The sequence below is a fragment of the Gracilinanus agilis genome, chromosome 1, assembly GCF_016433145.1.
Source record: "Gracilinanus agilis isolate LMUSP501 chromosome 1, AgileGrace, whole genome shotgun sequence".
NCBI classification, from domain to species: Eukaryota; Metazoa; Chordata; class Mammalia; order Didelphimorphia; family Didelphidae; genus Gracilinanus; species Gracilinanus agilis.
In genome coordinates, this window is record NC_058130.1 from 86525732 (window position 1) to 86537949 (window position 12218).

General features: G+C 45.9%; 1 protein-coding gene across 1 annotated transcript in view; it reads right to left on the minus strand.

Annotated features, from left to right (window-relative positions):
* The window catches only part of DNAH1 (dynein axonemal heavy chain 1), a 139761-nt gene that overhangs the window by 45138 nt on the left and 82405 nt on the right, over positions 1–12218 (minus strand). The window contains exons 38-46 of the mRNA XM_044676631.1: positions 11729–11836; positions 10316–10456; positions 10014–10174; positions 8547–8704; positions 8241–8414; positions 7730–7768; positions 5836–6014; positions 2616–2846; positions 744–940 (exon numbers count right to left, since the gene is read on the minus strand). Coding sequence (XP_044532566.1) covers positions 744–940; positions 2616–2846; positions 5836–6014; positions 7730–7768; positions 8241–8414; positions 8547–8704; positions 10014–10174; positions 10316–10456; positions 11729–11836 — 1388 coding nt within the window. The remainder of the gene's footprint in view (positions 1–743; positions 941–2615; positions 2847–5835; positions 6015–7729; positions 7769–8240; positions 8415–8546; positions 8705–10013; positions 10175–10315; positions 10457–11728; positions 11837–12218) is intronic.

Genomic DNA, 12218 nt, shown 5'->3' on the forward strand with positions numbered 1-12218 from the left:
TGAGCAGGGCTGACATCATAATTTTGAAAATAGTACTGTCTACAAAGCCAGTGAGCTTGACTTTGATTCTGGACAAAATCTAGAATATATTGCCAAAGGAACAACTTGCAAACGTCTAGCAAAAGCAGCAGTGAGCTCTTGATCTCTACAGTTGCTAAAGCCATAAGATTTGAGCTGGAAAGGTGGTCTGGACCTCAGCTGGCAGGGCCAGCCCTTGCCTGCCTTGTCTACTTACAGCTGGACACAGCTGCTACTATCACTATCACTACCTCAGGCACCAAAGGCCAAGCATCCTTATTCTTCCCCGAGTGATGATAGTGATGAGTCGGGCGAATGAGGGCAAGCATTGCTAAGGACCCCACACTCTGTCTATGAGCTGATTATCCCATTTCTTTTCCTTCTTTTTTCATGGGCTTAGAGACAAGAAGAAAAGAGTAGAAGCTGTAGCCACAGAGCTAAAGCTAGTAGAAATAATAGTGCTTCAAAGTTTACAAAGCCCTTTCCTCGCCCACATCATCTCTGGAATATAGTTCAAACTGCATTATGCTCATTTTGCCTTTAAGGGAACTTGGGCTTCTTGAGGGAGAGTGATTTGCCATAGCTGAGATGTAGACCTGAGGCTTCTGACCAGCCCCCACCGTGGGCCCTCTCTATTCTGGGATAAGGAAGAACAAGGGGCCACCCCAGCCCGGACCTGCAACCCTTTCTCCCCCCACCCCTTCCCCGGCTGCATGGTCTCGTACATGTGAGAGGCAAGCCGCGTGAGGGAGTTTCGGCCACTGCCCCCCACCCCCAGGAGGAGGGCATTCCCTAGCGACTGGCGCAGAATGCGGCTGATGCGGCAGATGTGACTCATGGCGTCCATGAAAAGGACCAGCTTCATCTTAGCCGTGTTGACCTGGTTATAGTCTTCCATGTACTCCTCGATGACAAGCTGCATCTAGGGCCAGAGAGGAGTGGAGTCAGCACCTCGGCATCGCACAGATCCCAGGGACTGTCTCGGCTGGAATGGGAGTGAAGAGAGCAGGAGTCATGGAACCAGCCTGTCATAACCATGCAGAGAAAGACTTGACCCTGGTCTTATAGGGTGGGAAAATGAGGTCCAAGGCAGAGAAGGGACTTGTCAAAGGTCACAATGCTCAATTCGGGCAAAGTTGGAATTAGAACCCAGATTTCCTGGACTATCACTTACAAAATACCATGGAGTCAGAGATTGAAAGTAGGGTAAATGGGGGTAGTTTGGATGTTCTAGGGAATTAATGCAAAATGAAAAAATAAGCAAACAAGCAAACAAAGAAAATCCCAACACTGTTCTTGGGGACTGTTATTACAGTTAAGAACAAAAACATTCTGGCTAGACATAGGGGAATGGAGGGGGAAATGCTTTAGCCTTGATTTGAATTCTGGCTCTGCTCCTTACCACCTGTATGACTTTGGGTAAGTCCCTTTCTTGTCTCTGTTTGGGTTTTCCCCTCTTTCAAATGAGGGAGCTGGGCCAGATCTCTAAGTCCCCTCCAGCTCCAGAGTCTGGGATGCCCTGACACAAGAGATGAGACAAACCTAGTTTTCTAAGCACCTTGGTCATGGTGGTGAGGAAGAGGGAGAGCAAAGATGGAGAACAGCCAGAATTAGAATTAAGATACTTAGTGTAGGAAAAATTTACCCTGTCCTATAAAAAGGCCTTTCTAACTTTGATCACATTAATTCTCCTAGAGAGCCTTCTGGTGTGGGATGCTGCTCCTTCCCTAATAGGTTTTTGTTTTTAATGATCCATATATCAAGGAGATTAAAAGAAGCAAGAAGCCAAGAGGCCAGAAAGATCTGAGGCCAGAGATCAAAGGTCCTTTATCCTTACCTTGAGCTCATCAGAAACCACAGAAGTGAGAGGGCTCTCTGACTCAGCAGGGCCCTGACTGCTTTTCCACCCAGAGCTTCCCCTGGGTACTTCTTAAGAGACTGATTCCTGAAACAGGAGCTCAGAGTCCCTTCCCATTTCTTACATGCCCTGGAATAACCAAAGCATTTGGAAACCAACACAGATTAAACCAGGGGCCAAGAAAAGATACCCTTCACTACCTTCTTCACCATGGGCAGCAAGTACCCACATCTGCTTTGGACTCCCTTAGGAATGACCAGGAAGCTATAAAGGATAAAAGGCAAAATATTCAAAGAGGAAGACAGACAATTTGACTCACTAGCTGTCTCTGAACCTTTCTGCCTCTGTAGGACTCAGTTTGCCCCTCTAAAAGGTGGGGATAACACCATTAAGCCACTCTAGGCATTATAAAATCACATGCTAGAAGGGATTGCTGAGGTAATCTAGTCAAACCCACACCTGACCAGGCATCTCCTCTACAATATCTCTAATAAGGGATACTTTGGTTGAGAGAGAAGGGCTTCCTCTTAAAAACACAAATAGAACAAGACCAGGTGGGAAGCCCAGTACTGGTGGGGTATGGAATGAGAGAAGAACTGGTCAGACCCTAGAAAGGAAAACCAGGTCTTCCCCACTACCATTTCTGTTCAATTCAACCAGCATTCGGGATGGAAGGAGAGCCTCCAGTTGAATAAAGCCCAGGGATGACAAGAAACCCACCCCTGGACCCTCTACCTACCTTCTCCTGGTCAACGATCAGTTCATAAATCCTAACGTCACTACCCGGCATCATGAAGTCTCCATACAAGATGGGCTGGTAGGGACAGACCTCAGAGAAGGAGGTATTCCACAGCAACATCTTGCTTTCCATGAGTTTGTCAAACCAAATCCGATCTTCATCATTGACAAGACGGTCCCGGAACACCCGACAGCTCTCATGGTACCACAGTCTCAGCAGCTGGACCTTATTCTGAGTAAACAAATAGCAGAGAGCTCAAAGCTCATGGGCACCTCCTCCCGCCCCCACCATCTTGACTTGGCTAGCTGGAGGACCCTCTTCCACAAGGAGAGGTTAGCAGGCGGCCCAGCCTGGAGCCAAAGACAAAATGAAGGTCATAGCAAGATAACACTAGCTCCTATTTCTTTGGCACTCAAAGGGTTACGGAGCATTCCCCTCAAAATAACCCCAAGGGAGAGAATGGTTAAAGTAATATCATCCCTATGAAGAAACAGGTCCAAATGGGGATAAAGATACTTGCTCAGGGTCACAGAGCAATATTTGAACCCATGTCTCAAGGCTTCAAGTTTAGCCCATTTCCCACTCTTCCTGAGGTGCCCTACTCTGGGTTTGGGGTCACCATCTGGCTTCTCTGCCTCTTCTGCCATGGCTCCAGACAGGCTCCCAATTTCCCTGTCCTTTCCCTCAGACTCCTCCCCTGATGATGTATGTCAAGTTCCTTCCCATCTCCTTCAGAAAGCTTCCTTCCATTCTAGGACCCCAACCTAAATTCTTCCTCTCCTCGCCTACAACACTTAATAACTAAAGTATTGGGGGCAGCTGGGTAGCTCAGTGGATTGAGAGCCAGGCCTAGAGACGGGAGGTCCTAGGTTCAAATACAGCCTCAGACACTTCCCAGCTGTGTGACCATGGGCAAGTCACTTGACCCCCATTGCCCACCCTTACCACTCTTCCACCTAGGAGCCAATACACAGAAGTTAAGGGTTAAAATAATAATAATAATAATAATAATAATAACTAAAGTATCCATGAGGCACTTTTGGTGAATTCCCATAAGTGTTTCTGCCTTTTTCCCTCAACGATGCCATGAGCTCCTTGTGGACCATGAGCATGTCTCCATATGATCCTCCCTAGTCAAGCCTGGAATATGGGGTGAGCACACACAGTAGGTGCTCAGGAAATATTTTTCAGTGGACTACTGATAAATCAGAATGCTCTTGAGTACAGTCAGTATAGGGCCAGGTAGAGCTGAATATATTGGAAAAATTGGATTTTGACTTTCAGTTTGATTCAATTCAATTTGTCAAAGATTCCCAGAGCCCAGTGTGCTTAGAGTCCGATGTCAGTCACTCATGAGAAATAGAGATTTTCTGACCTGTCCCTGCCCTTATGGAACTCAGGTCAAAACAGAGAGTGGAAGACAATGCTAGCAGGAGGTGACCACAGCATAAGAAGAGCTGGGATAAGAGTTTAAGGGGAGCTCCAAGGCACACAGGTCTTTCAGATTATGAGAATCTCTGTCACACAAGTCTTTCTAGGTGGAGGTGACCTAGGTGAATTTTCAAAACCTTTTCTAGGGGGCAGCTAGGTGCCTCAGTGGATTGAGAGCCAGACCCAGAGACTGGAGGTCCTAGGTTCAAATCTAGCCTCAGATGCTCCCTAGCTGTGTGACCCTGAGCAAGTCACTTAATCCCCATTGCCTAGCCCTTACCACTCTTCTGCCTTAGAACCAATACCCAGTATTGATTCTAAAATGGAAGATAAGGGTTTAAAAAAAAACACCACCACCACCTCTCCTTAGCAGAGAATAAGCTCTGGAAGGTCAGGCTCCATGTTGGCAATGGACTCCAGGAGCCCTCAAAAAGGAACAAACTGAGGCAGCTTGCCCAAAGGAGAGGGAGAGCTCAGAGAATCTTTCTAACTAACTTACTTGTGTAACTCAGAGGATGGAGAAATGGGGAGAGAGGGAAGGATTCCCTCCAAATGCTCTGGCCTTCTCTCACCCTTTCTTCTCTGAGGATTAGATAAGATGCCCAAAGATCACAGGGAAGATGTCAGATACACTTGACCCTGCCCAAAGAAGGAATCAGAGAGGGTCACTAAGGCCAATCAGCTCTGGGCCTCTGGAGAAATGACCATCCATGCTCTGTGACTTCTCTGATTGAATAATAATTTTCCTGCCACAGATCAGTTTCCAAGCCAAACCTGTCCTGGAAGATTGAAGGAAGAGAAGGCCTGAGCCAGGAAGGTTGTGCTGGTTGGTTGCTGTCCCCTCTCAAGTGAACCCTTGAAGCTCCAGGGCACAGCTAGGAGCACAATGGGGCTTCTGATCTTGAAACAAATTCAGCATAAAGCAAAATGTGTGCCTTGACAAATCCAAACATAGTCTTCTTGGGCCTTGTTACAAATGATCTTTTCTGCCTTCCTTTCCCCCATGACTAGGTGCACATCAGCTGGAATGACATCATACAGGAGTCTGGGTGCTAAGGTTTTCTATTTTATCTATTGTCTCCCTATAGCCCCGTGCCTAGCACACAGTGCCCGCTAAATAAATCCTTCTGACTGACTGATTTCAAAACTTCAGAAGATCTGGGATCTTGCCCAAGTAGCCATGAGGTTACTCTCCCCCACTGATATGGATGACAACACCCAAATCAGGGGTCCTTCACCCTTTGGGCTGTCACTTGGGTGTTTTTAGAGGCTCTCTATCTGTTGAATCACCTAGCTGCTCCCAGCTTGTCCCTTGAGGGCACACAGAATCCATTGCCAAAATGGAACTTGATCTACCAGAGCTTATATTCTGCTAGGAGAGTCTGAAAGTTCAGGATCACCTCCACCTAAAGAGATTCATGAGCCAAGAAACAATATTTTTTCATCATCGTCCTGGGCCCGTGAGTGGATAATGTGAATAAGAATCTAGTATAACCTGACTTTGGAGATGAAGAAGCTAGGGCAGAGAGGACATGAGACTTATTGATGAACCCAGAGCATCGGGGGCAGAGCAGAGACTCCAACCTAGGGGATTAAGTTCTCTGCCAGGCCACAACTGCAAGGCCTCCAAGGGAACTGAACTTATTCAATCTAACTCAATAAAGATTTAACCATCTTCCGATTCTTTTTTGTATTTTTTTCTTTTTTCCTTCTAGAATTTCTGCAAACAAGTTTTTAGAGGAAGGAGATATTTCAGTATATGGGGCTGAGCTCTCACTGAGGGCCTCACCTGAATTTTGGAGGGCTCAGCCATGAGCATGCCCTGGAAGACTTTGGAGAGGTCCCTCAAGTTAAAAGTGTAATGGCACTTGGCTGGAGTGGGCAGGAGCTGAGAGGTGATGGTGGCATATACCTGGATGGTGGCTGAAACGAGGGGCTTATTCAAGTCTGCCACATCAGGGGCCCCCGCTATTAGGGAGAGAAGAATGCAAAATGGTCAAGGTAGGCCTGCAGGGTCTGCAATGAACAATAGACTTACAAGGGCTTTTTTATTATCTGAACAGAGGCAGCCCTGGTTATTTTTCACTATAAATGCTTCCCCCCCCCCCGACATTCAAAGCCCTCCAAAATCTAACACCTCTCTTATTCTTCCAGTTCTTTCTTTCCTTCATTTACTCTCCACACCATACCAAATGTCTTTGCCTGGTTTCTTAATTTTGCATTTCCCGATATGTGGAATACCAGATTGATCCCGACTTTTCCTTCTGAAACTTACTTTTGACTTCTGAGATACTGCCTATTCCTGGTTTTCCTTCTATCTGCCTGACCCCTTCTCCTTTACTGGATCACCATCTACCATGTGCCCATCAAGCGCAGGTATCCAAACCTCCAAGTTTATGTCCTGGGTCTTCTCTTCACTCCCTGCTCTCTATGAGCTCCTATGAGTTCCATGATCATTTCTTCAAAAATGATGCCCAAATCCTCCATCTAGCCCTCATCCTCTCCTAGATAGCAATGCAATCCCATAATTCCAGCTGCCTGGTACATCTCTCTGCATGTCCCACTGGCAACTCAAGCTTAGCATGTCCAAAATGGAATTCATCATCTCACCCCACACACACTTAGCCTTGTATAAAATGCCCTTTCTACTGAGCCCTTCTTCCCTTTTGAAGTCACCCTCATTCCCCTCCAGGCTTTCCCTCTGGACTTCTTTGGCACATACTAAGGGCTCAGTGAATGCTAGTTGACTGACTCCAGCCTCCCACATTCACAACCTTGGAGTCATTCTTTACTTCTCTCTTCTCTCAACCACTATATGCACCCATATGCCAAATCCCATTAATACTTCCTGTATTCTTTTACTGTCTGAATAAGGGCCTCAAGGATTCTGAAGTTGTGCTTCCTGCCCAGCCACTAGTGTTCTCCATAATAGCATGCCTCACCTCCAGAAGGACTGATCCTGCAGCTGAAGATCTAAGACAGGCTATGCCCCGGCTGCCAGGAGATATGAACCTTGAAACAGTCCCTCCTTTCCAGGGAGAATATAATGAATGTAACGGACACTGGATTCTACGACTTTTAGAATATGTGCCACAAATATGGCTGGAGAACAGGACCCTCCCTAGCCTAGCTTATGGCTGGCCAGATCCATCTTCTCAGATCTTTCGCCAGCTCTGTGCTGGCCCACCCTCCAGACCAGGCTTAAGAAAGTCCATCTCAATTATCTCCCCATTTAATTTATTAGATTTTAGGAATCTGCCCTGGGACTGAGCTGTCCTGATTGGCGAGAGCAAACACCTTACACAGCGCATGTGGCCATTCCTAAACTATACTTCACTCCATCCACTACTGACATCCTGCTATCCAATCTAGCTATTCAATCACCCTCTTCCCCTCTACTCGTCAAGAACAGAACATTTTACACACACACACACACACACACACACACACACACAAATACATCTTTCAAAAGGCATGGCGATGAACTGACCCAGGGTTACCCCCATCATCCCTTGTGATCAAAACTCTCTTCTGCGGTGGCCACACTATGCCCTACTTGAGGGCAAGGGTCACTTTCCTATTCGTATGTCCAGTGGCCAACACAGAGCTCAATAAATGTTTCTAGAGGATTGTTGTTTTTTATTCCTTTACAGTGTTTTCTATTATTCAGGCCTTCAACTTACGCACAGGATCTCTGTAACTCTTTTCTCCAAGGAGTCCAGCTATAAAATAAAGTAAGGAAACCTTTCAATCGTGTTTCTCGTGGCTGACGGCTCTTTCAATTAGTATAGAACATGGTCATTGGGTTAAGGCAGAGGGAATACCTAGACTTCAACTGTCACTGACTGGAATGTTTGATCATGAAATGTTATAAGATCAAGAGGAGGGAGGCATTCATTGGCCATTTGCTCAAAGCCTGTTGAGAAGTTTGGGACCACTATTAGTAAAGAGGGCATCTGCTGATGCATATCCTTTATTTCTTTTGATCTTATTTTATCCTGGAAAGGTAAAAAGCCTCAATCTGCTTTTCATTCTTACTTCCAAATGCTCAGCCTCCTTCATAGATAAAATGTGAAGTTTGAGGGAAGTCTTGAGCCAGGTTCCCTCATTTTGTCTCACCTAGTCTTCCTACTCTCCCAGGTCATGGTGGGAAGGGCAATTTTGGTCTTTGAGGCCTCTATCCTAAATACTTACACATCCAGCTCCCTAGAATGGTAGAGAAGATGCGATTCTTGCTCTGGTCATCCATTTCAATGAATGAGAGGTAATTGAAATGGTGGGTAAAACGGGGAGTAATGGCATTCCGGCCTCCACCTGGTGGTCCCATGGCACATACAAAGTTAATGTCCACCAGGTTCTTGAAACTACCTACAGAATATCACAAGGAGTCAGAGGACAAAGCAAAAAGCCACTGTGGAATTCTTTAAGGGTTGGGTCTCAGGATTTAAGTCTGGGTTTTCCAACCAATCTTATATGCTTCAGAAAAGGGTAGCCACGTACCAATCATCTTTCTGTCATACCAGCCCCCATGATCCATCCATTGGCGCAAGAGCTCAATGGGAGGCTGGGCTCCATAGGTCTCCAGGGCAGGCATGTTCAAGTCATCAATGAAGAATATGAAGAACCGGCCCAAAGGGGGTCCAAACACCCCCTTTCGCCTGTAGGAAGGAAGAGCTTCTGTGAGCAAGTGCAGAATCACAAAAGAGGTAGAGAGTACCTGGGCTCCATCTGGAACCAATTCAACAAGTAATGAGCTAGTCTTGACTTTGTGCTTCTACTTAGCCATGAGGGTTAACAAAAGATCCTTAGCTACTCATAAGAGGCCATCTGCTCAGTATTATCTTTTATTTCTTTTTGTTTTGCTTTTTTAGTCTAGACCAGTGATTTTATTAGTGTTGAGAACTGTCACTAAGAAATCTCCCTTTGTCAAAGCAGATCAACAAATGCTCTGTAGTAGAGAATCTCAAACTACTGAGAGGTAGTCATTTGCCCCAAGATACCTGGTTAGTATGTGTCAGAGCTGAAGGCCATCCCTCTATCCACTGGGCCACTCTACCTCTCACTCTTCCTTGGCCAAGTTGGCCCAGGCTGACCTCTGTCTCCTCTGACAGATAGCACTTACTTTCTCACTAATACCACCTGGGATTGAATCATGCTGTGCCTTGCTAGTAGGGACCTTGAAGATCAAGTCTAACCATCTCATTTGATGGATGAAGACACTAAGATGCCGAGAGTGCTGTGACCTCCTCAAGATCAGAGGAGGAGACAATAGCAAAGTTGGGGCTGGAACCTGAGACCTCTGAGTCTAATCTCCTCTCTTCTCCATTATATTGAATTGTGTCTCATCTCCTCCATTCCCCAACACTACTCTAAATTGTCCTGAATGCTTTTATGAGACAGTGTGGTCCAATGGACAGAGCCCTGGATCTTTTGAATTGCTGGTCAGGGTCTTCCAAGTCAGAGCCTCAGTTTCCTTCCATCTATATAAAATGGAAACTCTCATGCTTGTATTACTTAGCACACAGGGGAGCCCAAGCTGAGCTGTGAGGATCAGATGAATTAAAGTACAAAATGTACTTTTTTAAAGCCTCAGTTATTATGACTGCATCCCAGCATGTGCTCCATAAGAAGTTATTGAATAAATGAATGAATGGACACCATGATTAAGTAAAATCTAAATAGTAGCCAAAGCTGTCCCTCAGGAAACTCAACTCTAGCTCACTGAGGGGAAAGCTTTGTGGCCCAGCTTTGAGATCTCCCCTGCCCACAGTCCTAGGGCCTGATGCTCTTGGTGTAATGGGAGAGTGAACTTGGGGAAACTCATGCCATTTCCTACCATTTTATAACAATGTTTCTTTTCACTCTACTATCAGATATAGTAGCAACTGGATTTTTTTGAAGCTGTGTGCACTGAATTTTTGAGGGTTATAGGAGGAACAAAGAGGCCAGAGCAAAAGGGAATTTTGCCTTTTATCCAGCTTGCTGTCAATGAGGTCCTGGGTCTGATTGGCTGAGGTCCGGGCTGAAAATGTCAGAAAGTGAGTGATGTATTCCAAAGGCAAGTTCTTGAGGAGTTTGTCAAAAATGGTGATTGTTTTTCCTGTGCCCGTAGGCCCAATGCACAGAACCTGGGGGGAGAGTAGTAAAGATATCAGACAGGCCCAGGCCTTCCTTCAAAGCTGACCCTCAGGGAGAGAGAAGTTAAAGCTTGAAAATGATGGTTCTTACCACTATTTCTAGGGGAAGAAAGGAGCAGTTTGGGGACTTACAGGTTTCTTATTAGTGAGGAGTATCCCAAGGAGGAAAGACATCTGGACGGTGTCCATTGTAGGCACAATGATATTGGAATAGCTGGTATCAGGAACCATGACAAAGGGTGCTGTTATATCCATCCACTTCACCCAGCTCACCTAAGAAGACATAGGCTACTTCAGAAAGTAGAACTGGACAGCCATATCCCTTGAGCAACACAGCAACTTTAACGGGGACCCTGGACTTTGGAACCTGGAATGACAATTTCTCCTCTTCCGAGGACCAAACTTGGATGTTCCCCAAGCACTAGCCCCTGGGTAGTAATAAGAAAGGTAGTTCACTGACTGACTAATGGGTCTGAGATGGAAGGAAGGCTTTTGGGAGCTCTGGGGTGGCTGAATGGCCATGAACCCATCAAGGACTGAGAAAGTGCTAAAGATCTGATTTCAGATTCTCTTCCAAAACAATAGAACCTGTGGGTTCTATGAAGGGGACTCTGGATCTAAGGGCAAACCATTTCCCTGTGTTTTCCTCAGGGAGTAGCACTCATTGTCTCATATCAACTGGGAATGCTACGAGGGAGATCAAAGCAGTAGATAATCCAAAGGTCTTTTCCATTTAGCTTTGGTCTATATTATGACTTTTCAGTAAGTCCCTCTGTAGAATAACTCTGAGAAAACATGAACAAGAATTTTACAAGATGAGGAGACAAGCCTGAGGTATGCTACGCACCTATGAATGCAATCCTTACATCATAAGATCCAGAACCCTTGATATATGACAGAATCCAAGAATCATAGGCCAGGACATTCTAGGACATTCTTGGTTGAAATAGCCAATTTGACTGTTGCACATGCTTGTTTGTTATGACATTTTTCCTGATTTTTGAGCTGAAATTTGCCTCCCTGACACTTCTATCTAATTCTGCCCTCTGGGTCCTAGAAGAACAGTCAAACCTGCTTCCTCATTATATTCCTCATATACCTAAAACCACAGGCTTCTCTGATCCTGGCTCAACCTCTCCAGTGGGCAAGCCTTCTTAGTGTTGTTGGGCTAGGTTTGCTAGTTAAATAGGTTAAATAGTTCCTTAAGCATATCTAAAGTATTTGAGAGTGCCGAGTGATAGCAAAAAAAAAATAAAAATAAAAAAATAGCAAGAATCCACGTGATAGAAAACTTAAAGTAGTCCTAGTCTAGTTACCCCAAATCCTGACTCCTAATCAAAGAGGACTTTTCTCTGGGCCTCCATAGGACCTAAAACTGCCTAGCCTCTGAGCTGAAAGGACACGTCTCATATCTAAGAAACATCCACGTTAATTAACAAGGAGCACATTTTTTGCTTGATGCCTCCTTCACTTCTACTCCTTGAGTGTTTTGGGTTTTTTGCCCCTGCCTTAGCTTCCCACCCTAAGAAGGAAACAAGCCATCACCTGTTTGTTTTCATCTTCTTCTTCTTCAGCATCCTCCACGCTACTGATGCCACAGTCATCTAGACGGTAATCAAACACCAAGCCTTCTGCCGGAAAGTGTAAGCCTATCTAGAGAGAAAAGGTGTGCACAGGACTTTAGCCCTTGGTTTCCTTCCTAACCAATTGCCACAGAGGGGCAGGGAATCCCAACAGCGCTGGGAAGAGCAACGCCCAATCCTGGGGACCATTACTCAGGGTAGTGACCCCTACGGAGAAGGGGCCAGTCATCCCCACCAACTCCTGACCAAACTGCCACCTCAGATACCAGGTTCCAGCCTAGTAAACCAACACCATTCCCTCAACAATCACAGTCACCTCCCCTCAGAGCTCACAAAGACATCCCAGGAGCCTTCCCACCTCCCAACCCCAGACCCCTGGTTCTACTTTGGGCCTGGGGGGGGTGTTGTTCAATTCCTGGGGAGAATGCACTCAGTGCTCTTCCCACCCCCAA